Source organism: Myxocyprinus asiaticus, chromosome 5, assembly GCF_019703515.2.
Source record: "Myxocyprinus asiaticus isolate MX2 ecotype Aquarium Trade chromosome 5, UBuf_Myxa_2, whole genome shotgun sequence".
NCBI classification, from domain to species: Eukaryota; Metazoa; Chordata; class Actinopteri; order Cypriniformes; family Catostomidae; genus Myxocyprinus; species Myxocyprinus asiaticus.
Window position 1 is genome coordinate 52,344,611 of NC_059348.1, and position 27,794 is coordinate 52,372,404.

Here is a 27,794-nt window from a genome sequence, read left to right on the forward strand (position 1 = left end):
TATCAACAGGGAAAGTGCAAGCACTTTGATTTTAATGGGCCATCATCGATGTAATCCTGCTAAGTGAGCTAAAATTACTCTCAAACCCATTCAGTCCTTTGTTCGCCCACCAGCATTTCTATAATATGAGGGTACTCACTGGAAAATTTTGGGAGTGACCGAGCCAATAGGTCACTGTATCATTGCCGTCAAGTCGATAACATCTATGTTTGCCACTTGGTTCCAGAAAGGATTTGGACAGTGCTGGATTTATGTTTGGACCCTCAGGGGAATTTAGGCATGGGTATCTGACTTTGGAAGGCTTTTAAAAATCTTGCAGTACCAATTTGCCGTAAACGCATGAATTCAGCCTATCCAGAGAGAGAAATTTGAATCCACATCAGAAATTATAATGTGATCAGAATTACCAGCACAGGTGAGAGCGGAATGACCAATCTGATAAAAGCCCATCTCACTTTCCGCCTTCTTTCTCTGCGAACTTCTTGCAGAATTAGCAACTTCAGTAAGTCTTCTGGGTCGGTCATCTGTATTGACAAGAAACTGGATCCAGAATCAGATTAGTAAAACACCCAAATATAAGACACATGAATGCATTTTAACATTCAAGGCTGACATATGAAGTATGGTAGTTGTTTGGTTATGACCTTTTTGGTTATGAGTTTCCCCTGTTACCAATGTCTCCACACTGTACTTAGTATTTATTGTCAATAACACCTGGTAAGGCCCATCAAAATTTTAGACTTAGAGAAAATTTCTTGCTGTAGCTTCACAGTGTCTCCTACTTCAGGAAGGGCTGTCATGTTTACTTGCTCTTTATTATCTTTGTCAGCTTTGTCTAAGGCCTTTAAATAATTTTAAAGAGCATCTTTCAATGGTTCTGATGGTCCCTTATAATGCAACGGATCATCCCAAGGGAGATGCATGTATCTGCCAGTCATCATCTCAAAAGGACTGATCTGCCTTTTGTTTGGGCTACCTCTCATGATAAAAAGAATCATGAGTGCCATCCCTTCCCTTTTTGCTGATCAAAGAATAAGCACATATAGCTCGAAATTTGTATTTTTCTGATTCTGTCTTTCTTTTTAACCAATCAAGTTGTTCAATTTCTTAATCAGAATCAAAACCCAGGTTATGTATTATTTTAATTAGCAGAGAGATTTTCTTTGTGTTGAGAGCTTCAGAGCAGAACTGTTTACAGCGCTTGCTCTGGTTTGTTTTGTTATCTAGGTCTGGGCTGACATTGCTACCCATTTTGGCAGACCTTCCTGAGTCAGTTGAAACTCACAAGAAATGATCAACACCAGCAGCAAAAATTAAAATACTGCTGCAATCTTCAATAAATACATCTTGACTTCTGCACAGTGGAAAATCAAAGAACACTTGGTAATTTTCTGCACATTGGTCTGTTTGAATTAGGGCCACATTTTACCTCAGGTCATTCTTGATGTACCCATGATCAACCATCCCTATCATATATATTTCAGATTTTGATAGCAGCTAGGACATAATCACTGACTGTCTGATCACTAAATTCGGGGTGCCCCTATCTAAGTGGAAGATTTTGAGGAGCTGCAGGCAGTGGTCATGCACATGCAGGTGCCTTTAAGAGCTCTGAACACTCACGTTCTCTGAAAACACTTACGAATGGCGTTGAACTCTCGGTTTTTAGCTGAGAGCTGCATCCACTCCTGAAAAGATTTACGGCCGAAACAGAGCAACGTCTACGTTCCCTGAACAGTTAAGTGAAAAAACACTTAAGAGCAGTGTGGAACTCTCAGTTTTTAGCTGAGAGCTGCGCCCACTCCTGGAAAGATTTACAACAAAATACCCAACATCAGTGGGTCTGCTATTGGCCACATGACCGCCCCTTCAACCTCTTCCACCATATAACCCTAAGAATTCAAATCTGCCTACCTTATTGTTGGTTGATCAGAGGTTACACCGAAGAAGATGCACATTCTCTACCATTTACTGTAGGGGGATTACAGTAAAGGCCCTTAGAACCAATGAGTGAAATGAAGACCAGGAGTCAAAAATGTTGCAATCAATTGAAAAAGATTTCCTTAATAAAAGGTTGTTTGCAGTTTCAAAGGCAGAAGTCAGCATGAGAAAGATCATTTACAAGTCCATAGAAGGCTCCCTTTTACAACTTCAAAATACAGCAGTAATTATACTCAGAAAGGAGTCAGCATTTTACATCATGTTACAGGTATTTTGATTCTGATTGGTTGAAACATTAATATGTATAGTACATCTCCAAACATGGTGTCTTGTTCCCAGTGGTGGCCTTAAGCATCTGCAGGCCCATTTCAAGAGCTAATTTGGGGCCCTACCAACAGAAAAAAAAAAAAACTTAAAAGAGAGGGAAAAAAGCAAAGATTCAAGTTGGTTGGCCTGGAGAGTGAATAGAAGTGGGAGAGACAGAGGGGGAGCAAGCCAAGTGGGAGAGAGAAATTACGATTGCGGGAAAAAGAATAAGTGGGACGCCTGTACAAATTGAGTAAATTAAGTAGTTTATTTTATAATACTATTCTTATTACTAACTTTATTTCTGCTAAAAATATGTTAAAAGACTTACCGCTGATTCAATCTGAGGTAGTCCTGTCTAGAACTTCACTCTTCTATGCTTGAGTGCTAAGAATGCTCTAATAAGTTCATCTTTGTCCAGCGATCTCATTACCTTATGCTCAATTGAAATCTGAGTAAGAACTGACAGACGCTCCTGGAGCATGGTTGATGTCAAATGCATTTCTATGAGCTTTAGTCGAGAGAAACTTCTCTCTCCAGTCGCTACAGTCACAGGCACTGACACCATGAGTCGCAGAGCAATGCTGAGGTTGGGATTCAGCTCAGCTAAGTTGTTGCTGTAAATGTAGTTAAGAATTTGCATGCCAGTGGTTTCTTTTGCAGGCACAGCACTGACAGCAGCTGACAACTTGTGCAAAAGGTCCTCAGCATCCACATCGGCAAGTGTTCTCTCAATGTTTACGCAGCTGTCTTTCAGTGTGCGACTTCGGATGGCCTTTATCATTTCCTGTCTTCCATAAATGAAGCCAAACAGACTTTAAAATGACTCCATCAGCTTGAAGCACTCGCTAATGCCTGTGATGGTAGAGTCCACTAGTGGAAGGAAAACATCTCTCCTGAACTGTTCAGTGGGTGACACTGTAGGATCCGCATTTTGGGACTCATAATGGAACTGGCATTTTGGTTTTCGGATTTGTTCAGTAGGAAAGAACATTGGCATCCCCATCTCTTCAGCTATGTCTCTGGCATCTGTTTGGGCAGATGAAAGGCCGTTCTCTCTGTATTCCATGAGGAATTTCAGAACATATTCCACCTCACGCTGTAGCACATCAATTCCCACTTGCGGACTCTAGAGCAGATTGCTGACGCGATTCACCTCATGTAAAATGTTGCACCAGATGATAATGGTCAGCAGGAATTTCCATGACATGATCTCCTGTTCTAGGCCTCTGGCTGCAGACGCAGTTTCACTATCACCTAGTGTGGGAAGAAGAATTCAGATCCTTTACTTAAGTACTAATACCACACTGTAAAAATACTCTGTTTCAAATATATAATAACATAATAATAATAACAATAATAATAATAATAATGCACTTTCTTTATATAACCCTTTTCAGTAAAATAAATTAAGTTAAAATAATTATAAAAATCAATACACTAAAAACATATAACACACAGAGTAACATATAACACACAGCACACACCTTTCTCTGTGGCGTAATCGACCAGTGAGAGGAGTGCACTGCCAACATCAGGAAGCTGGTAGCGCAGGACTTGGACACTTTCCATGCAGCACTCCCATCGTGTGTTGGATATGGCCTTGAGGGTCATCTGTGGGACGTTCTCCTTGAAAAGCTCCCATCTCTGTGTCAATGAGCTGAATATTGTGTATAGACGTTGCAGCACCCCAAAGAAGCTCACAGACTCCACTGTTGATTTTGCAGCATCTACAATGACTAGGTTTAGATTGTGGCTGACGCATGGCATGATCAGTGCTTTTTTGTTAATATCCAGCATCCTCTTCTGCACCCCGTTATTTTCTCCCCGCATATTGCTCCTGTTATCATATGTCTGCCCCATGCATTTTGAGATATCCAATCCTAACTTCTCCATATGCTTCAAGAAGACGTCTGTTGGACCTGCACCTGATGTGTCAAGCACTGGTAGGACCGACAAAATGCTCTCAAACAGTAGCCCCAACACCGACTTGGCATTTAACAAGCAGCATTTATAAACTCATGTTTATAAAGATATTGCGATTAATCACGATTAACTACAAAAACCTATGCGATTAATCATGATTAAATATTTAAATCGTTTGACAGCCCTAATATATATATATATACACACACACACACACACTACCGGTCAAAAGTTTTGAAACACTTATTCTTTATTATAATTTTTTTTCTTCACATTTTAGAATAATAGTAAAGTCATCAAAACTATGGAATAATAGAAATGGAACTATGGGAATTATGTTGTGACTAAACAAAATCCAAAATAAATCAAAACTGTGTTATATTTGAGCATCTTCAAAGTAGTCACCCTTTGCCTAGAATTTGCAGACATGTACTCTTGACATTTTCTCAACCAACTTCTTGAGGTATCACCCTGGGATGCTTTTTAAACAGTTTTGAAGGAGTTCCCATCTATGTTGAGCACTTATTGGCTGCTTTTCTTTATTATTTGGTCCGTCATCAATTTCAAAAATTATTATTTTTTTAATTATGAAATTTTTGTTTTGTAATGAAATAAATTAATATGGTGGCACAATTATATTTTTGTCTATAAAACTAATTTCAAACATTTAAGCATACGCCTTCAGATCAAAAGATTTTTAAGATCATGAGAAATATTTCAGTCAAGTGTTTCAAAACTTTTGACCGGAAGGGTGTATATATATGTAATGAAACAATTCTACTAAAATTAAAAAGGATAAATGATGATTAATAGTTGAGTAAAACTAAGTCAAAAGGCTATCAGGAAGAATCAAAGGTGAAGGTAAATATACACCTCTTCACTACTGTACCACGTTCCTCTTACTCAGAGCGCTGCTCTTCTGGCAGTTCTCACGTGTTTAAAATGCCAATGCGATTACGTCACACACGCTTACCGCTGCAGAACAGAAGAATGATTTAGAGTACTTAAAAATTTAAATACTTAAATATTTATCTTTTTCACACCAAAAGTGATCATGTCGCTTTAGAATACATACATTTAACAGCTGGTGTCATACGGATGACGTTTATGCTGACTGTCTGTGATTTTTGGAGCATCAAAAGAGTAATCTCCGTTCATTTGCATTTTAAGGACCTACTGACCTTAGACAGTTTTCTGTTTTTCTTCAAATGTGTTCTGAGGAGGAAAGAAAGTCATACACACCTGGGATATCATGAGGGTGAGTAAATAATGAGAACTTTCATTTTTGGGTGAACTATCTCTTAAAATAAGATGACACAGTAGACAGGTTCAGTTTCAGTATCTTGTTAATAAACAGCCAAGTCTTTAAGAAAAAAAAATCACATAACATAGCTGAATATAACAAAAACACAATAACAAACCCATCAATGTGGAAACATCAGCAGTTAAAGGAGAGGAAGATATGAAGCATAAAATGTTATATGATTAATACGAATAGCCCACAACCCCTCACAGTCTCTCCAAATACACAGAAATGTTCAAACCATGTGTAAGTCTAGCAAATCTAATAATCCACATTGCAGTTTTCTAAGTACTTTACTGTTTATTCCTTTAAAGATGAGTCTAATGAAACCTGTCACTGACATGTCTTGGTCATATTTCACCCCTATACTATAATAATAATAATAATTAAAAAAATAATTTTGCAAAAATACAGTAAAGACATAAAATTGCATTGACTTTATTTTCATTACAATCAAGCACATTTCCCCCAAAATTCGTATTAATGTAATGTGAAGAAGTCTCATCGTCATACTTTAATGCGAAAGAATAATACAAATAATAATAAAAGAAAAGTACTTGGGAATATCTTGGGAATATTTGTTAATATATGCTTATTTAAATGAAATATTGCTGTGGAGGTGGGGGAGTGGTTGAACTCCGCTTGTGAATCGAGAGCAAGATTGGGAGATGAGAACAGTAGGGATCCCCACCTGTGATTGATTATCTATAACAGCTGAGAGTTGGAGAGGTGTTTAAGATTGAGCCAGACACCAGAGAGGTGAGAGAGACGGACGCAGCAGTGCTTATGTGTGTGATCGTTCTAATGAAGCTGAAAAGCAAACATTTATGTTTAGACTGAAAAGTTGTGTAAATAAATTACCTTTTGAGTTGGATTTTGCCATCTCCCGCTTCCTCCTTTCCCCTCCTTGTGAACTTGTTACAATTGAATTACAATATTTTCAACTGTAATACTGTAAAAACTAGGGCTACCCCCTGATAGTCGACCAAACGTTAGTCAACGAGAAGAGTCTTGGTCGACCAAGTTTTGATTGGTTGGTTGGTCGCAGAAATAACTCCACAGGAAACCGACAAAGTGGTACTATGGGGTAATTTTCATTAAGCCGGTTTTGTGTTAAGCCTACACAATAAAGCAAGACACCTTGATTTCAAACTTTGAGCTTTATTTATTTTAACTAAAAATTCAAATGAAACTGGAAAACAAATAAATAAGTGCAATTAAAATGTGTGTTGTTCAACTTTTTGAAAGATGGTTTTACAACAGCTGACATATATTAAGAACCTATTTCATCTGTGCATTTTCTACCGGTCGGGTATTTCGTTGTCCGGGAAAATACATCATGTGTGTGAATAAATTCATTTTGTTCCCTCCTTCACGAGCAAGCAGAGTTGTGGTCACAATGAACTGCTCTGTGGAAATAAAGCAAACTGAACTCAAAGCACCTCCTGAGCTGAGATGTTTGAAGTCATTTGCAGCACTCATAAACGATACTAAAAATAAATTCACAAGACAGAAACAAAAAAGTGAGAAACTTTTACATGCGCGTGTTCCACGAGACTGCGCGCCTCCGTACAAACAGCATGTGATACATGCGCATAGATGGCTTTTCTGTCATCTGTTCTTAATAATATAATAAAGTGTGTTTCTTCAAGCGCGTGTCTGTGTGTCTACGGGGAAATTATTTGTAATATTAATTTGATAATAATAGCCTAATAATAATAATAATAATATCGTCACTAGGAAAATCTTTGGTTGGGGGCAGCCCTAGTAAAAACGGATTTACATAATAAGAATCTAACAAGTATCTTTATTGAGAATAATGAGAATAAAAATAAATAAATAATAATTTAAAAAAAACTCAGTAGGTTAACAGTAATCAGAATCATTGGTGGGAAATGTTGTTGACTGTCATGAAAATAATGACACAATGCCAAATATTTAAATTGGTACTAAAAACAAGCTTAATTTTCTTTATGCAAAATATATTTACTTGCATCTCTCTTTTGATTTTGGGTTGAAATATGATCTGGACATGTTCATGACAGTTTCGTGAGTAACTCACTCATGTAGTAAATCTTGCTTTTACAACCCTGATTTGAGGTTATAATTGTCTTTATTTTTACTGTACAAAACCATACATTGCCAAATCTTCTATCCAGAATCACTGTATAGATGTTTTATCAGATCAGCCAGAACATATAATTCATTATTCACCTACAATGTCCACTAACACAGTACACACACGCACTCCTATGACATCTCTTCCTCCTTCTGCTCAATATCCATATGAAAAAGTGAGCAGACTCTTAGCGTTTAAAGGGACAATTCACCCAAAAATGCCACTGTATTGAGAAGACGGACCAAGATATTCATTACAACATCTCCTTTTGTGTTCCGCATAAGAAAGAAAGTCATATGGGTTTGGGATGACATGAGAGAGAGAGTAGATGAGAGAACAGATTTTTTGGGTGAACTGCTCCTTTAATAGTCTTGAGTCTAGTCTGTGCGAGATGTAAATGGTAAATATATCAGGATGTAAAAACACAGAGCATGTTCTGTACTGTGTATACTTGTAGGACAAGTTTAACGGCTCTAGGATGAGGGAGGTTACATGTTGGTTTGTGCTTTCATGTGTTCATGTTGGAAGAACAGGAGCCATTTGAAGGATGTGTCTCACAATCAGAGTTCTGTCTTTTGATTGGCTGAGAGTCACTAAAGACTTGAGCATCTTTCAGTTTGAACGTTGAAGTTGTCTTCATTTCTGTGTCCTCTTCTTTAACATCTTTCTTGAGATTTCTCTCAACATCCTGTGATATCTTCTTTCTTTTCTTTGGTACAACGTGTTTATTCTCCTCTATCTTCAGCTCAATCTTCACTTCCTTTTTCCAGGCTCCATAAGGAAGGATGTCCAGATCTCCACCTGAGTTTTCACACAGCGTTGGCCCCGTCCACTCTGGAACCTCCAATCCCAGCAGCTTCATCAGCTGACCCATGACCTCGTCTACATAGCCGTGGATACGCAGATGGGCATGCTTGTCCTATAAAAAACAAGTAGCACTGTATAGTTAAAATGACCAGGAGAATATTAAAGGGTTAGTTAACAAAGAAATTAAAAATGGGCCATCATTTTAAAGAGTGATTCTACTGAAACCTTAAAACACCTTTCCACTGAATAAACAGAACTGTTTTGAATGATTTTGGTTTTTAATGGTGTACTGTTTTTGAAAAATTTATATATACTGGTGTGATGGTGGTGTAGTGGGCTAAAGCACATAACTGGTAATCAGTAAATGTTGCTGGTTTGATCCCCACAGCAACCACCATTGTGTCCTTGAGCAAGGCACTTAACTCCAGGTTGCTCCAGGGGGATTGTCCCTGTAATAAGTGCTTACGCTTTGGATAAAAGCATCTGCTAAATGCATAAATGTAAATATACACTATATTGCCAAAAGTATTCGCTCATCTGCCTTTAGATGCATATGAACTTAAGTGACATCCCATTCTTAATCCATAGGGTTTAATATGACGTCGGCCCACCCTTTGCAGCTATAACAGCTTCAACTCTTCTGGGAAGGCTTTCCACAAGGTTTAGGAGTGTGTTTATGGGAATTCCCTTATCCATGTCTTTATGGACCTTGCTTTGTGCACTGGTGCGCAGTCATGTTGGAACAGGAAGGGGCCATTCCCAAACTGTTCCCACAAAGTTGGGAGCATGGAATTGTCCAAAATCTCTTGGTATGCTGAAGCATTTAGAGTTCCTTTCACTGGAACTAAGAGGCCAAGCCCAGCTCCTGAAAAACAACCCCACACCATAATCCCCCCTCCACCAAATTTCACAGTTGGCACAATGCAGTCAGACAAGTACCGTTCTCCTGGCAACCGCCAAACCCAGACTCGTCCATCAGATTGCCAGATGGAGAAGCGTGATTCGTCACTCCAGAGAACACGTCTCCACTGCTCTAGAGTCCAGTGGCGGCGTGCTTTACACTACTGCCTCCGACGCTTTGCATTGCACTTGGTGATGTATGGCTTGGATGCAGCTGCTCGGCCATGGAAACCCATTCCATGAAGCTCTCTACGCACTATTCTTGAGCTAATCTGAAGGCCACATGAACTTTGGAGGTCTGTAGCGATTGACCTCTGCGCACTATGTGCCTCAGCATCCGCTGACCCCGCTCTGTCATTTTACGTGGCCTACCACTTCGTGGCTGAGTTGCTGTCATTCCCAATCGCTTCCACTTTGTTATAATACCACTGACAGTTGACTGTGGAATATTTAGTAGCGAGGAAATTTCACGACTGGACTTGTTGCACAGGTGGCATCCTATCACAGTACCACGCTGGAATTCACTGAGCTCCTGAGAGCGGCCCATTCTTTCACAAATGTTTGTAGAAGCAGTCTACATGCCTAGGTGCTTCATTTTATACGCCTGTGGCCATGGAAGTGATTGGAACACCTGAATTCAATTATTTGGATGGGTGAGTGAATACTTTTGGCAATATAGTGTATGTGCACCATGAGAATTCCATATTATTGTATTTAAACTACAGTTGTGGTCTATAGCCCTTCAGTGTGAGATACAGCTGTAAGCTTTGATAAAATACACAGCAGTCAGATTACCAGCCATGTGTTTGGAACTGCAAATGAAATGTCAAATTTTGTTTCATAACATGTAACACAACTAGAATGTGATTCAAAAAAAAAAAAAGACATGAAATATTACAAGCCACAGGCTCTGAATTTCAAATGGGATTTGCAAAAATAAATCCAATTTGGGAAAGATGTCTAGGGGAATTGGAAGGAATGAGGTAAGACAGCAAAAATAACCTTCAAATAAAACATGACTCAAATATGGGCAGATAACAATGTGGCTTAAAGTTAATAGGATTAATGCTTTAAAAAACATTTCAGCAACATGATGTCAGAAAATATGTCAGACTAACAATATGTTTTTGTTTGTTTGTTTGTTTTTAACGCAATGCCGGCTTCTATGGCTATTTCCATGGCGAGAAATGTGTAAGGAATTCTATAAAAGTCTATTTCTTTCCTAAAACTCAAAAATTGCACTCGGTTTGAATTTCTTCCAGAGTGCTGACTGAATAAAAAAGGTTTCTCACGGGGTTAAGACCAGTACAGTCTAATAAAACATGTTTCAGGGATAATGGATTCTGGCAGAACGTACATGTTGGTGAATCTTCTCCTAATATTAAAAACTTTTGTGTCATCCTGGAGTGACCTATTTGACAGCGGGTGTAGACAATCTGGTCCCAGCGATTTGAAAACAGAGAGGAACTTCTTTTGCCAACAATAGGGCTGATTTCATGGAGTTTGTTCATGGTGCATTGATCCCACTCAGTTTGCCATTTGTTTTTAATATATGAATTTATTATGGGTTTTAGGTCAGTGGGAGGTATTGGACACTTTTTGAAATCTACTGATAAAGCCTCTTTTGCAGCAGTATCTGCTTCCTCATTTCCTGTGATTCCACAGTGTCCAGGTACCCAGCAGAAGCAGATATTGAAATTTTGGGATTAGAAATTTTGCAGTTTGCATAGAATCTTTACAAGCATTGGGTGATCATTTTTTAAAGATGACATTGCTTGAAGACATGATTTTGAATCTGAAATTATCAGAAAGTTTCTCTGTTGCATAGTCTTTATGAAGTCAGTCAGCTAAGACGATAGCATTTGCCTCTGCTGTAAAAATTAAGCTGTGATTGGGGATGTATATTCCTTTTTTTGATGGTTGATCACAAATGCAGATGATACATGATCCTCAGATTTTGATCCATCTGTATATATATGGGATATGTGATGGAAATATTTCTCTAATGAAAAGTTGTTGTTGTTGAAAGTCATTTGGGTGGGTTTCAGATTTTTTGTTTCTTGTTAAGTCTAAGATTATGTTTTGTTTTTTAAAGTTCCAGGGGGGAATTTTACTGAAGTGTGTCTGTTCCAGTATGCTCAGATCTACTTTGAGATTTTGTAAATGTGGTTTGATCCGTAGTCCAAAAGGACAGATATGTCTTGGTTTTTGTTCATATAGCCTTGAAGAAGGGGTTGAGAAAACAGGATGGTAGGCTGGGTTTTCTTTGTTGGTCTTCAGCTTTGTTGTATACTGTAGGGCTAGTTTGTGGCTTCTGTTCTCCAAAGAAAGTTAATTTGCTTCTACCTGCAAACTTTGAATTGGTGATGTCCTAAAGGCCCTTAAAGCCAGATGTATGCCTGGATGATGTACTGTATCCAAGAGTCGGATATATGATTTCCTGGCTGATCCATACACTATACTTCCATAAACCAGGAGTGATCGAATTAGAGCTCTGTAGAGATTTAAAAGAACTGAACTTTCTGCACCCCATGTTCAAGGCTTTAAGACATTTATCTTTTAAAATCTTAATGTGAGGGATAAAATTCAGTTTACTGTCAAGAGTTACTCCAAGGAATTTGGTTTCCTTAACAACTCTGATGTGTTCACCATCCATGAATATCTCTGAGAGAGTGTAGCTGGCAAAAATGTATACAAACAGTTTTAGTCTTTGAAAACTTAAAACCATTTGATACTGACCAGGACTGCATTCTGTTAATTGTCAGCTGGATTTTCTGTTCAATGTTATTCATGGATTTGCTTCTGTAGCAAATACCGATGTCATCAACATAAAGACTGCAATGGATACCCGACCCGATGGCTTTTGTAATGCCGTTGATTTTGATACTAAAAATGGTAACTGATCAAATTCTTCCTTGTGGTACTCCTAGCTCTTGTTTATGAGGGTCAGATAGGGTATTACCTACTCTGACTTTAAAATGTCTGTTTGATAAAAAAATTAGCAATAAAAATGGGTAAGTGTCCTTTAAAACCAAGCTGATAAAAATCCTTTAAAATACCGAACTTCCAAGTGGTGTCATAAGCTTTCTCCAAGTCAAATAAGACAGCCACTGCATGTTCTTTTCTGATGAAAGCATCTCGTATGTAGCTTTCAAGGCTGATGAGGTGATCTACAGTACTTCTCCCTTTTCTGAAGCCACGCTGAACTTTACTTATGAGATGTTGCTATTCCAGGATCCATACTAGATGTTCATTAACCATTCTCTCCATGGTTTTGCATAAGCAACTTGTCAGGGCTATTGGGCGGTAATTGTTGGGGTCATTATGATCTTTTCCTGTTTTTGGGATGGGAATAATTAATCGCTTCTTTCCAAGAGAGTAGAATATTCCCTGATATCCAAATAGAGTTAAAAAGTTTTAAAAGTAGAGACAGGATAATGTGAGGCAATTTTTTAAAAAACTGAGTGTATATCATCTGGTCCAACTGCCGTATCATGTGCTCTGTTTATAGCTCGTGTCAATTCTTCCATTGTGAACAGTTGATTATAGGGTTCCTTATTATTAGATGAAAAATTGATACGTTTTCATCCTGTGCTCGAAAAACTTGGAAGGCATTAAAGCAATTCTCAATGGAGGAGTTCTTTTCAAAATTTTCTGCTAGGGTATTTGCAGTCTCTTGTTTTGAAGTTAGAATAGAGTCTTGATATTTGATATGCTGAATTTGAGCTCCATCATTCCTGCCCTTCATCCTTTGAATCAGATTCCAGACCTTTCTTGTTGAGGTACTTGATGTCAGACCAGATACAAATTGTCTCCAACTTTTCCTTTTAGCTTAATTTATTATTCTTTGAGCTTGTGCCCTACTTATTTTAACCTTAACAAGATTTTCATTTGTTGGCCTTCTGAAGAACAATCTTTCCGCTTCCGTTCTTTTATAGCTGTCTTGCATTTATCATCAAACCATGGCATCCGTTTGCATTTTGCGTTTGATGATGTTTTTGGAATGGTCTCATTTGCTATGAAGATGAGTGTGCTGGTGAACTGTTTAATAGCATCTGGATCATCTTCAGAGACTTCATTAAACCCTTCATAGCAAAGCGTTTGCAAATTATACCAGTTTACTTTTTTAAACTGCCATCTTGGTATTCTTAGAGCTTCTTTTCCTTTTAGGGTTAGTATTACTACCACATAGGTCCTGCCATACTTTCCATGAAAAGTCTAAAAATAATTCGGGTTCGCAAATTGTTAGGTCAATTGCCGAATATGTTCTGTGCCCTGGGTGTAGGTAAGTGCTGGATCCATCATTTAAGACATAAGGCGTGATTGACTAGGAATTCTTCTATCCTCTTCTCCTTGGTGTCACAATGGGTATTTCCCCATAGATTGTTGTGACTATTAAAGTCTCCCATGAGTATATATGGAGAAGGGAGTTGGGCTACTAGGCCATCCAGGTGCTTGTGTGTTACAGTAAGATTTGGAGGAATGTATATGGAACATATTGTAACAGTTCTCTGCAGGGTCAAACGCACTGCTGTTAGCTGTAAATTACTGTTCACATTGATGAGACTATGAATCACATTGTTTCTGATTAAAATGGCTGTACCACCAGAAGTCTGTCTATTAGTAGGACCAAAAGTATTTAAAATTGTAAAATTTCTAAAAGAGAAGGTAAAATTGGCGGTAGTTTTGTCTCCTGAAGACAAAAACCAAGGGGCTTGAAAATTGTAGCTAGGCGTTGCAACTCTGCAAAATTTGCCCCGAGTCCACGACAGTTCCATTGGATAAAAATCTTTTCCATTCTCATGTAGGAAAAATAGGAATATTTCCCCTGATTTTTCCTTTTGGAGATGGACTTCTACTCCGACTATCCCTTTCTTTCATTTCGACAACTTTGATTTGTTTTGTCTTTGCTATTTCATCTTTTGCTCGATCTTCTTGTATTTCTATTTGTAGTTTAATTTTCTATTGAGTTCTGATTAGACTGAGTATTGATTGAGGTAGATTCACTTTGGGTTCCTGTATTCTTGGTCCTTGGGAGAGATTTATTGCTGTTTACATTTTGAGGTTTATCTTTGTGCATCCAGGTGAAGTCTGTCTGGCATTCCATGGTCTTCACAGATTTCTTGACAACAGTGTAAAAAGTGTAAAAGAAGGGACAGCGTCTACCATTTTCCTTGCCTCGGGGTAGCTGATCTTCTTTGTGCATCTGGTTCTCTGTATTTCCTTCTCCTTGATCCATGTAGAACATTCTTTTGATGCAGCCGAATGGTCTCCTGTACAATTACAGCATTTTGGTGATTTTTGACAGCTCTCCATGTTGTGGTCTTCTTCACCACACTTGCAACAGATGCTTTTAATTTTGCACCTGTTTGACCCATGTCCATATTTTTGACATTTAAAACATCGTAATGGATTGGGCACAAAAAAATTCACTGTGACACTGAGATATCCGATTTGAATTCTTTCTGGGGGAAGAGGTTTTTTAAAAGTGAGGATGTATGTACCCGTTTTGATAACTCAGTCCTCTCTTTTGATTATTATTATTTTCACATTTACTACTCCTTGGGGTTTGAGCTCACAGGTAATTTCATCTTCATCTACATCATCCAATTCTTTGGTGCGGATCACTCCTTTGCTGTAGTTTAATGTTGGATGAGGTGACGCCTTTATTTGAACTCCAGCGAGTAGTGTGGCTCGTAGTAAATTCTCTGCATTTGCCTTTTTACAGCATTCCACTAGAATTTGTCCAGATCGTAACTTTTTCACTTCTTTCACTGTTCTTGCTATTCCTGAGATACCCTTTTATATAGCAAATGGAGAAAGTTTAGTGATTGGCAAATCTGGTGATGCTGCTTCGAGGATTATAAACCTTGTCCACTCTTCACTATTTGGCATGAGTAAACATTTACTCTCTGAAATACAGTCTGTTTCAAAGTTTAAAAAAACGCTTTTTGGAAGTGTGTTTTTTGTTTCATCATTCTTATTCCCCACCCACCTTGGAGCCCCCAAAAGAGGGATGCACAGCGCCGCGGAATTCCAGCAGAATATGCATCAGGGCTATAAGAATGATATACTCCAGCAGGTAGAGCAGATTGTAAACTGCTATCCACGCGATTGACCCTTAGCCAACGCTTACTGGTGATTCTGGAAAGTTAGCAGTTGTTGAGCTATCACAGAACACTCAGAGCATGTCTTGACCAGCCGATTGATTGGAGTGAGCCATTCCAACCTCCCTTCTAGGTGAAGTATGAGCCAAAGTACAGTGTTGAAATAGTGGCAGCCGCAGCAAACTGCATTTCTCAGGCACCAGGATCTCTTCCTCCACTGACACGGGTCGCAACTTACGGCAAACAAGTCGCCCCTTTTTTATCACTCCTTGCAAACAGCGTTGGGGTACTGAGGATCTATTTTACTCTGGATCCTTACAGAGAGATGAAGGATGGTATTAGCACATCTAGATGGAGAAGGTGTGTGCAAAAAGTATAATCAAGAAAGTTTACCCTCATGAGGGGGGCTCAAGGGTTGTTCTCTCTTGCCCAAGGAGAAGACCCTAGCACTACGGAGGGAAGGAGCGTGCCACTGTTCCTTTCACGAGCTACCACCAAGAATATGGGTCTCGTGCTATACCTGGCAGACCAACAATATAAGCTTAAAAGAAAATCCATCTCAAATGTCTAATGAATACTGCTGTAAGGCTTCTAAATAAAGTTTCTTTTTAATTGTGGTGAAACAATTCAAAGATATCCGCCTTGCGAATGTTTACCGTGTCGCAGTGGTTAAAGATGTCCGTCTAGCGAATGTTTACCGTGGCGTAACATTCAAAGATGTCTGTCAAGCGAATGTACACCATGGCACAACGTTCAAAAATGCCCATCTAGCAAATATTTACCATGGCACAAAGTTCAAAGAAGTATGTCTAGTGAATCTTCACCATGGTGCAACATTCAAAGATGTCTGTCTAGCGAAAGTTTATAGTAGTGCAATGTTCAAAGATGTCCGTCTAGCAAATATTTACCATAGACAAAATGTTCAAAGATATCAGTCTAGTGAATGTTTACCATGGTGCAATGGTCCAAGATGTCCGTCTAGCTAGCAAATGGTTACAGTGGTGCAACGTTAGAAGATGTCCATCTAGCGAAAGTTTACCATGGCACAATGATCAAAGATGTCTGTAGCATCTGGACCAATCAGACACACAATTATTCATTATTTAATGAATAATCCAACAGACATCTCAAGACCATAACAAGCAAAGCTCCAAGTAGGTCCAAGCAGACTCCGGGATGTCTGCTCTCCCACTGATCATTATCAGCTTTTGCTCCCCCTTTGCTGGCACTGGTCCAGCAACTAGTGGACCTCAGAGACATTCCAGGTGGGAGAAGGTAGCCACATGCAAAAGCAAAGGAATGTGGGGAAAGTAAATTCACTCCATTCCCCCATAGGAAAGACACAAAGCCCATAAAACAGACTTTTCTTCATTAATTTATAGACAAACTGTTCTATAAATGAACATGCATATCCCCAGGACATTGTGTGTATGATTATTACTATCTCGTATAGTGTCTTTTGTACTGTATACCGTTTTATGCATGCTTTATGACAGAACCACTAGATAAATGTAAAATTACTGGTATCTTGCTTCCTATCAAATTAATCCTTGTGTGACTCTCTGTACATTGGTGTATCTCACCGCCTTATAGCATGCATTGTATGCTTGTTATATTAATCAGAGCATAAAGGGGCACAAACTGCTAGCTTACTCCAATCATGCAAATGAGTCAACTTCCAAACAAGGGAACTTTTCCCACTGGAAAATTGCACCTTTCTCATTGGTCAAACCAAACTCGAGAGGAGTGACCTCCCTCAGGAGTTAAAGGGCACTATAGGACTGACATCCCTCTCTCTTCGATCTCTCACTTCTTCTCCTGGTTGCTGTTCGTGTGGGACCGGAAACACTTGGTCCGCCGCGAGGTCGCGGGCCGGCAGGCCTCAAACACATCAAGCCATGTTGAACTTCCTCAACCATAACAGAGTCAAACTAATGCCGCAAGTTCATCATCATTTCTTCATTTAACGTGGAAGAAATTGATTGCAACTTCAACACCATCCACTCAAGGAACCATCAAGACTTTCTCCTGAGACTGCATCTGGGCGCTCTCTCAACAGCCAAGGCACTGCAAGTATCGTACAATTAACAAACTAAACAGAGGTTTAGTATAAGCTGTGAACCCCTTTGTTAACAAAGGTGCTTTGAAGTAAGAAACTGATGGTTCTTTCAGATGGTTAAATGACTTTTCATTCCCCTGTTCTGTTCCGGTTTCATTCACTTTCACTTTTCCATTTCCCATGTATGCGTGATTTGTATGTGTTTATTTAGATTAGTTATGTGATCGTGATTTAGTTAAATAAAGCTTCTTTTGTGTACATTCTTGCAAGATGATTCTGGTCTGCTTGTAAATCATCGTCAATTTAACGATTTGATCACAGTTACATGCTAAGAAAGAATTATTTTTCTGTGGCCACGAAAAATATCCTTTCTGAGAGTTGATAGACGATCAATACTGAGTGTTCGCTGGAAGAACAGATTAACTGATTGTAAGATTAATTCAGCTACATCAAGTTAATTCTATTTACTGATCCAAATAGTTATAATTAATTATAACTAGTTATGATTAATTATTCATATTTCCCTTTTGAGCTAATTTGCTACATCCGTCTAGCGAATGTTTACCATGGCGCAATGTTCATGTTCATAGATGTCCATCTAGCGAATGTTTACCGTGGCGAAACATTCAAAGATATCCGTCTAGCGAATGTTTACCATGGCGCAATGCTAAGAGATGCCCATCTAGCAAATGTTTACCGTGGCGAAAAGTTCAAAGATGTCTGTCTAGTGAATGTTTACCATGGCGTAACGTTCAAAGATGTCTGTTTAGCTAATTTTCACCATGCCGCAAAGTTCAAAGAATTCCTTCTAGCGAATGTTTACCATGGCGTAATGTTCAAAGATGTCTGTCTAGCAATAGTTTACCATCATGCAATGTTCAAAGATGCCCAGCTAGCAAATGTTTACAGTGGTGCGATGTTCAAAGATGTCTGTCTCTCTAGTGAATTTATACAACTGCGAGATGTGGCACAATGATCAAATATGTCTGTCTAGTAAATGTTTACATAAAAAAACAACAAGACTTGGTGCAACAGTCAAAGATGTCCGTCTAGCGAATGTCAATCATCTAATGATTTGGAACGGACTATAGGCAGCAGCCCAGTACGCCACCCAATATGATGCCTATGATGATGTCTAGGTAGGCTTTAGACAAGAGCTTAAATATAAACGGATATTTTAAACCTTACACACATCTTTCTTTCACTTTTTCACTTTTGCTAGAAAATAGGTCCATCTAGCGAATGTTTACTGTGCTTCAATGGTCAAAGAGGTCCATCTAGTAAATGTCTACATAAAAATAGCAAGATGTGGCACTACAGTCAAATATGTTTGTATAGTAAATGTTTACATAAGAAAAACAGAGAGACTGGTTGCAACGGTAAAATATGTCCATCTTGCGAATGTTTACATAACAAAAAGAGCAAGACGTGATGCAATGGTCAACAATGATCATCTAGTGAATGTTTACATAAAAAAACTACAAAATGAGGTATAACGGTCAAAGATGTCCATATAGCGGATTTCTACAATATTGTCTAATGATTTGGAACAGACTACATAGGCAGCAATACCACCCAATATTATGCCTATGATGCAGTCTAGGTAGGCAACTTACTAGGATTTAGAAATCAGCTTAAATATAAAGGAATAATATAAAACCTAACAAACATTTTTCTTTCACTTTATGTTAAATGTTTAACTATAAAAGTGTGTGTGTGTGCTAGCTTTCTCTAAAATAATTACAGCTGGTTTGATATTTTGTTATGTAATTACATTCATACTCTTTCAAATGTGGCTTCAGCATCCACATACTTTCTAGATCCACTGTACATGCACATTGGGGGCAGTGGTAGCTCAGCAGTTAAGGCTCAGGGTTACTGATCAGAAGGTCAGGGGTTCAAGCCCCAGCACTGCCAAGATGCCACTGTTGGGCCCTTGAGCAAGGCCCTTGACCCTATCTGCTCCAGGGGCGCTGTATCATAGCTGACCCTGCACTCTGACCCCAGCCTAGCTGGGATATGTGAAAAAGAAGAATTTCACCATATATGTGCAAAATGTATAATGTGTGATAAATAAAGAAAATTATTTAATTACATTTTGAGGAATAGATTTCACTAGAATTGACTGCGGGTGAGACTTACATGTTTGGTTGGCTGTAAGTTGACTATAACCACCTTTCCTCCTGTGCGTTTGGTTAGAAGAGGCAGATCTCCACTGGGTTTAATTTGAAGAGATGTGCCTAACGTCAAGGCCAGGTCTGCTCGTCTGTGAGAGTGGAGGCACACATACTGTTGTTAGTGATGTTCAGTAAGAATGGCGTGAATGCAAACAAGCTAAAGACACACAGCTGGGGTTTGTTGTGTTTTCTCAGAATCAGTCAATATGTCTTGTTCACCTTCACTCTCAGCCTCAGGTGGTTCGCTCACGGTCTGTCTGATGCACACAAAAATAGTAAGAGCTAGCTAAAATCACCAGAACTACAGTTCTGCTCCTACGTTTACTAACGTTTTCATTCTTTCATCACTGTCTCTCACCATCCTCTCTGCTCGTACTTCTCGGAGCAAAACTGAAACTTCGTATTGCAGCAGTTCTCATATTATTTCCTCCTTTGGATTGTTAGCTTCTGCTGTATTCCTCATTTGTAAGACGATTTAGATAAAAGCTTCTGCTAAACAAATAAATGTAAATGTAGATACCCCTTTTAGGATCTGGAAAATGTTTAATGTTTTTAAAAATAAGAGGGATCATGAAAATTCCATTTTGTTCATTTAGTACCACTCTAATGAATCTAATGACATAACAGATATGTACTTATATTGCACAAGACAAAATATTAAGTGAATTTGCACAAATTATCCTCTTCAAACGTTTGTGCACCCTTGGTTATTAATATTGTGGGGCAAATTCACTAAACAGTTGTGCCACTTTTGCATGTGGTATTTCAGCACAAAAACCAGTCTTTTCACTACCCACCCGCAATCTTGTCTAAGCAGGTGCAACCAGCATTAAAATTGTGCTGCGTCTTGAGTATTAAAAAACTGAGTCATTGTCATTCCTTTCCACGCAAACACATCTCCTTTCTATTAAAATTAGACTGATTGTAGATTACACTCAATTTAAAACTCAAATTTGTTGCGCTATTTGCCCAGCACCATAAATTTAACGTTACTACCGCCCGAGGAAGGCAGACAGTAAACTGAATTTGATTTCAAAGTGATATTTGTGTACATTTTCTATCGATAACTGCAGCAGCAATTTATCAGATAACAATTAAATGTTGAAGAAGAGCGTTACAGATGCACAGTGTAGTCAACTGCACTTTCGTCATGTTAAAGAGATGCACCTTCTTCGTCTCATCTTTGTTATCATTGACAAAATCAAAAAACCCTCTGTCAACGGACATTTTTGTCAGTGATTTCATTGACGAGATTAACACTGGTGGCATTAAATCTTTGAAAGATATTTAAAACACCTTGTAGCAAGTTCTCAGATTTACATACAATTTCAACTGTGTCCGCCCATAAACATCACATAAAAATGTGGGGGTTGTTTTACATGTTGGTCAGACGGCCCCTTCTTGTCCAAGTGGGCTGTTCTTGGTCAGAATAAGATGCAAAGCGGACCAGACTTTATCGGCATAGTCTACAGTAGACAGTAACTACAATAAGTTAATCTGACCCTAATAAACACATCCGAATGGATTCACATTCTGCATTCTGGAACTGTGCTTGAGACATGATTGTTTATTTTAATTTACTTTTCCCACAGTAAGTGCATTAGATTCATACAGATGCACACCCAAATGTAACACAAGCTTTCATTAAGATCAGTAAAAGCCAATAAACTCCAAAACCTTCAGTTGGCCAAATAAACCATAAATCAACCATTAATCACAAACATCCAACATCATCTTTGATGATATGCATCATAATTCATTACATTTGCTCAAGGTTGTATAGCTCGTTTGTTGATGCAAATTTGTAGGGCTCATTAATTTGGAAACAACAGCATTTCCTGCAAAGAGACTATGAGCTTTTAACAAACAGCCTCTCATTTGGCCCTTTCAAAAGGGTACAAAATACTATACCAATCTCCTCACTAAAGCCATTAATCAGTAGTGATGTTCCCTAAGGATCACTATTATATTTTATTACTTTTTTTTAACCCGTTTTTGAGGTTGTCAAAAACAAACTCTTTCAATCTTAACTCAATAAACTGTACAGTGCATCCGGAAAGTATTCACTGCGCTTCACTTTTTCCACATTTTGTTATGTTACAGCCTTATTCCAAAATGGATTAAATTCATTATTTTCCTCAAAATTCTACAAACAATACCCCATAATGACAACGTAAAAGAAGTTTGTTTGAAATCTTTGCAAATGTATAAAAAAATAAAAAAAAATAAAAAATAAAAAACAAATCAGATGTACATAAGTATTCACAGCCTTTGCCATGACACTCAAAATTGAGCTCAGGTGCATCCTGTTTCCACTGATCATCCTTGAGATGTTTCTACAACTTGATTGGAGTCCACCTGTGGTAAATTCAGTTGATTGGACATGATTTGGAAAGGCACACACCTGTCTATATAAGGTGCCACAGTTAACAGTGCATGTCAGAGCACAAACCAAGCCATGAAGTCCAAGGAATTGTCTGTAGACCTTCGTGACAGGATTGTATCGAGGCACAGATCTGGGGAAGGGTACAGAAAAATTTCTGCAGCATTGAAGGTCCCAATGAGCACAGTAACCTCCATCATCCGTAAATGGAAGAAGTTTGGAACCACCAGGACTCTTCCTAGAGCTGGCCGCCTGGCCAAACTGAGCGATCGGGGGAGAAGGGCCTTAGGTGGTGACCAAGAACCCAATGGTCACTCTGACAGAGCTCCAGCATTTCTCTGTGGAGAGAGGAGAACCTTCCAGAAGAACAACCATCTCAAGCCTCCACCAATCAGGCTGTGGTAGAGTGGCCAGCAGCCACTCCTCAGTAAAAGGCACATGACAGCCCACCTGGAGTTTGCCAAAAGGCACCTGAAGGACTCTCAGACCATGAGAAACAAAATTCTCTGGTCTGATGAAACAAAGATTGAACTCTTTGGCCTGAATGGCAAGCGTCATGTCTGGAGGAAACCAGGCACCGCTCATCACCTGGCCAATACCATCCCTACAGTGAAGCATGGTGGTGGCAGCATCATGCTGTGGGGATGTTTTTCAGCGGCAGGAATTGGGAGACTAGTCAGCATCGAGGGAAAGATGAATGCAGCAATGTACAGAGACATCCTTGATGAAAACCTGCTCCAGAGCGCTCTGGACCTCAGACTGGGGCGAAGGTTCATCTTCCAACAGGACAACGACCCTAAGCACGCAGCCAAGATAACAAAGGAGTGGCTACGGGACAACTCTGTGAATGTCCTTGAGTGGCCCAGCCAGAGCCCAGACTTGAACCCGATTGAACATCTCTGGAGAGATCTGAAAATGGCTGTGCACCGACGCTCCCCATCCAACCTGATGGAGCTTGAGAGGTCCTGCAAAGAAGAATGGGAGAAACTGCACAAAAATATGTGTGCCAAGCTTGTAGCATCATACTCAAAAAGACTTGAGACTGTAATTGGTGCCAAAGGTGCTTCAACAAAGTATCGCGCAAAGGATGTGAATACTTATGTACATGTGATTTTTTTTTTTTTAATAAATTTGCAAAGATTTCAAACAAACTTCTTTCACGTTGTCATTATGGGGTATTGTTTGTAGAATTTTGAGGAAAATAATGAATTTAATCCATTTTGGAATAAGGCTGTAACATTACAAAATGTGGAAAAAGTGAAGCGCTGTGAATACTTTCCGGATGCACTGTATAAACCTGTCAAGAAGAGTACACTCTTTAATAGACTATTGAACAGTACAATAGTTTTCTATTCAATTACATCTTTGATAGAGCTAATTATCCAGTGCAGAAGATGACTGCTGAATAATTCAAATAAATACTTCATCTCAATTAATTAAAATCATTTAGATGAATAACAATGATTTATTTTTTAAAACATAACTACAAGGAAGACATATTCGCAATTTCCCTTTCACCATTATAGTTAGCTTAAGTTCTGATGCAAACATGAAAATGAAAGTGAATGAATGCACTAGCCTGTTTTTTTAAGAAACCTCAAGTGACCATAAGAGAGAAGTTTGAAGAGTGAAAAACAGTATGAGTGAAATCTAATCTCCTAAACAGGAGCATGTAGGGGTTTGATTGGTTTAAAGGCCTCATGCGGATTTCACCTGAACATTTTATCCGTCTCAGCTGTTGCCAGTCCTTGAGTAACAATAACAAGAAAACCAAAAATAAAAAAAATTACTAATGTATTTTGACCTCCTGAGACCTGGGCATGACTGCTGTGTGCATTTTCCATTTCCCTGTCTGATTTCTAACTAATAGCACCTAATAATCATGCCAAAATAAATAAAGAAAAGAAAAGAAAATTCTAAAGCAAATAGTTTTGCTAAAACTTGATGTCCACATATGGGGTCAGCAGGACTAAGCTGTGAATTTTTTCAAAATACCAAGTTATAGAAAGTCAAATTGTTTATTATGTGTTCAGGACTGTTGGATATTCATGTTTTTCAGAAGTTACAGACATTACAGCTGATTTTCTGTAAAGCTGTTTTAGAACAATGTGTATTGGGATTATGGCAACAAAATCTCAATGTTCACTCTTTGCACTGTCAAATACTGTGTCAAGTGTGATAGCCAGTGCTGAAGCATTTTACCAATCAGAAATTAGCATAAATAATTCTGATACAAAGTAATGGCCAGCATCATCCAATCACTGCCAACCATGTTAAGATAAAATGATACATTATAAATTCTGAATCTACATACTGATTATCATTGTCCCATGTCTGCCAAACATGTTGAGTGGTCCAAACATCATCTGCAGCCTGAAACTGAACTTTTGGTTGGATTTTAGGAGTGAATGCACTTAGCTGCATTGAAAGCTATAGAATGCAACCTTGCTCCCTACTCAGTGAATGACTTAACCTCCAGTGTGCCGTCTGTCTGCACTGGTCTCAGAACAGTTCGAAATGCACATTATTTTCATCCTAACTCCATATAAAGCCTCTGAAAGCAAAACATTTTTCTCAATGTGATAATGCACAGTAAATATTGGATTTCTAGTGAAAAACTAGCGCTACTGTACACTATAGTGGTCATTGTGTTTAATGGCATGCCGTTTCATGATAAATTGCTCAAATTTTAAAAATCGCATACTGGATGAAACAAGAGACTCTTATCTTTTGACTCAAAAAGATTTCAATTTAAAAACTTAATTAGGTTTCTTACCAGATGTGATTTTGTTGGCGTTTCTCCCAAAGACAAACTCCGCTGTGATCGGCACCATATTGTTTTGTCACATGACCCTTTACTGACAGCCCAGTTTGTTCTGAACTGAGATCAGTCGGTTTAAATGAAATGAAATTATGCATAGCGAAGACAAAACACAATGTCTGTGCAGAAGGACGTGGGGTCGCACGAGGATAATCATACAGTGAAGACCAGTAATTTAAGTGGTTTTATGTTACATTTCATTACTTGAATACTTGATACTGCTGTTAAAAGCGTCAAGCACATTTTTTCTTCATTTGTATCTTTGTTCTATTTTTTTTTTTTGTTCTATTACTTGTAAATTTGTTTCTTTGCTCTTACTTTATTACTGACTGTTTACTTGTCTTTAATAATTACTTAACTTGAAACAATGTTTACTCAAATTAATCATTTGTTGTTGTATCGAAATTGGTATTGAGACCAGTCAAATCGGTTTTATAAGTAAGCAAAAAAATGGACATTAGAAATGAAATAAACCCAAATTAATTGAAATCGAATCGAAAGCTTGTGAATCAGAATAAAACAGGGAAATATGTTTTGAGAGACCAAGCTCTAAAAAGAAATATTGATAAGTACAGCCCGCAATAAAAAAAACTGCTCTTTTAATGCTTTCAAATTTGATAAATAGTTGATTAAAAAGATCACAAGTATAAAATGAAGCCAGGATATTTGTTTTATAAGCATACCATGCTTAACAATGGGATAAAAAAAAAAAAATAAAAAAAAAGTTATCGAACAATACAACTACGGTAAGATATATGATCCAATTTTTTATTTTATTTTTTTAAACCGTATGCTTCCAAGGTCACATTTATTTTCTTCCAAACTCCGAGGTGAGCCACTGCTCGAAGTGCAGCAGGTGTTGCAAGATATTTTGTATGCATCTGCTTGTGCTGACTCCTGCGAGACTGCTGCACACTCGCTGTAATATGATTAGGCTGCAAGCCAAACTGGATCTGGATGTGTTGAAATATATGAATGGAGTTGGGTGGTATGAACAAAATCTTGTTTTGGAATATAGTTTTTTGCTGGAATTTCAATAAGAAATGTTTTAAATATTAAATAATCATGTGGAGCCAGGGGAAGAGACGGATACTTGTTACCATTATGGAGCAGCACGGCTTTGAGGCTCCTGGATGAGCTGTCAATGAAGAGGCGCCACTCATTCTGGTTACAGGTGATTCCGATTGCCTCGAACAGACTGGTCACATTGTGGCAGAAGCAGAGCCCATCTTGACGGGTGAAGAAGCTGGAAAAAGGTTGGTGACGCTTCCTCTGATCTGCGACTTCCACACTTTCATCCAACAAGTTCCACTGCTTGAGCCTAGACGTCAAAAGCTCGGCATTGGACTTGGTGAGACCAAGATCTCTAATCAAGTCGTTGAGGTCTTTTTGGTTGGGGTAGTCTGGGTTTCTCTCCTCAGCTCCACCTCTGAAATCCCTCAAAGTCCATATCCTTGATGCTCATCTTGATAAATTCAAGGAGAACATGGGAGTGTACTCGGAGGAGCAAGGCGAGCGCTTCCATCAGGATATACTGGACTTTGAACGCCGCTACCAAGGACAGTATAACGAGAACATGATGGGAGACTACATTTGGGGGCTGATTCGTGAAAGTGATTTACTGTTTAATCGTAAATCTCAAAAAACTACTCACTTCTAAATCTTTTGTAGTTATTTGTGTATTACTTTAGTATAAATACATGTTAATTTGGGTTCATATGTTGTTTTTTCTGACTTTATTTGAACGAAAAGACACAAATTCGCCCGTTTTCTTATTGGAAGTAGGTAAATTTCAAAATATCACTGTCCTGGTCACAAAAGCAAAGTTTGTGCAGAATAAGAGCCATTTTCTATACTTTTGAGGCATAAGCAATTAGAAAATAACACTTACTACCCAGGAACCAAATAAAAAAAAAAAAATTAAAAAAAATTGTTACACAGTGTAATCAATTTATAATTTTTACCCTATTTTTTTTGCCATTGTGTCAACAATTAAGTCATAATTAATAATTGTTATTAATGAGCTTTACCACATCATATTTCTGAAAATATGGTGCACCCTTTTTTAGAACTACTTCCATAAATTTAAACAGAAGCATATCAACTCTTCTCTCTCTCAGTGTCATTCTCTGGATATTTATCTTCATTACCTGGATGCTTCATCAGCTCTGTTCAGGTCTCTGTCGGGCAGCGAGTCCTCCCAGTCCAATATAGTGCTGATCAGCTTGCCTCTGCACAGAGCACACACACACACAAATCAATGGACAGCTAGTGATGTGTACAGTAATCTTTTGCAATATTCAGATAACCATGAGGGTTCACAAACCGTTGTTTGGTAATTTTTATGGACTAAAGAACATTAATTGCAGTGGATATGCATCAAACACTACTCAAAATAGTAGGGAATAAACTCCACAGCGAGCTTGAACAAACATTGAAGTTGTTTTTTTTAGCTTGACACAGTGTCTTAAATGCGGTGGTCCTGTGCAAGATGCTGAAAATAACACCGTGAGATGTGGCTCAAGGGTCAAAGATGTCTGTCCAGAGCATGTTTACATAGAAAACTATTGGAAAATAGCGCAGAACTTGCAAAAACGCGTGTGAGCAGCCCTATACTTGAAAAACTGACCTGAACAAGGCACTGACCAACCAGGCATTGACCATTTAAATGCATTGACCAATGAATTTCAAAGTGGGCTTTCATGTGTCTGGCCACTCTGCAATAAAGCCCAGATCTTTATATAGACAAGTGTGTGCCTTTCCACATCATGTCCAATCAATTGAATTTGCCACAGGTGGACTCCAGTCGAAGTGTAGAAACATCTCAAAGATGATCCAGAGAAATGGGATGCACCTGAGCTAAACTTCAAGTGTCATAGCAAGGGTTTGAATACTTATGTCAATGTGATATTTCAGTTTTTTCTTTTTAATAAATTAGCAAATTT

The 27,794-nt window shown here is 38.4% G+C and overlaps 1 protein-coding gene across 1 annotated transcript in view; it reads right to left on the reverse strand.

The window, feature by feature from the left end:
- Positions 1–4,528: 4,528 nt before the first annotated feature.
- Positions 4,529–27,794, reverse strand: part of sirt6 (sirtuin 6) — a 40,800-nt gene continuing 17,534 nt past the window's right edge. The window contains exons 6-8 of the mRNA XM_051697422.1: positions 27,000–27,080; positions 19,611–19,734; positions 4,529–8,514 (exon numbers count right to left, since the gene is read on the reverse strand). Coding sequence (XP_051553382.1) covers positions 8,104–8,514; positions 19,611–19,734; positions 27,000–27,080 — 616 coding nt within the window. The 3' untranslated portion in view covers positions 4,529–8,103. The remainder of the gene's footprint in view (positions 8,515–19,610; positions 19,735–26,999; positions 27,081–27,794) is intronic.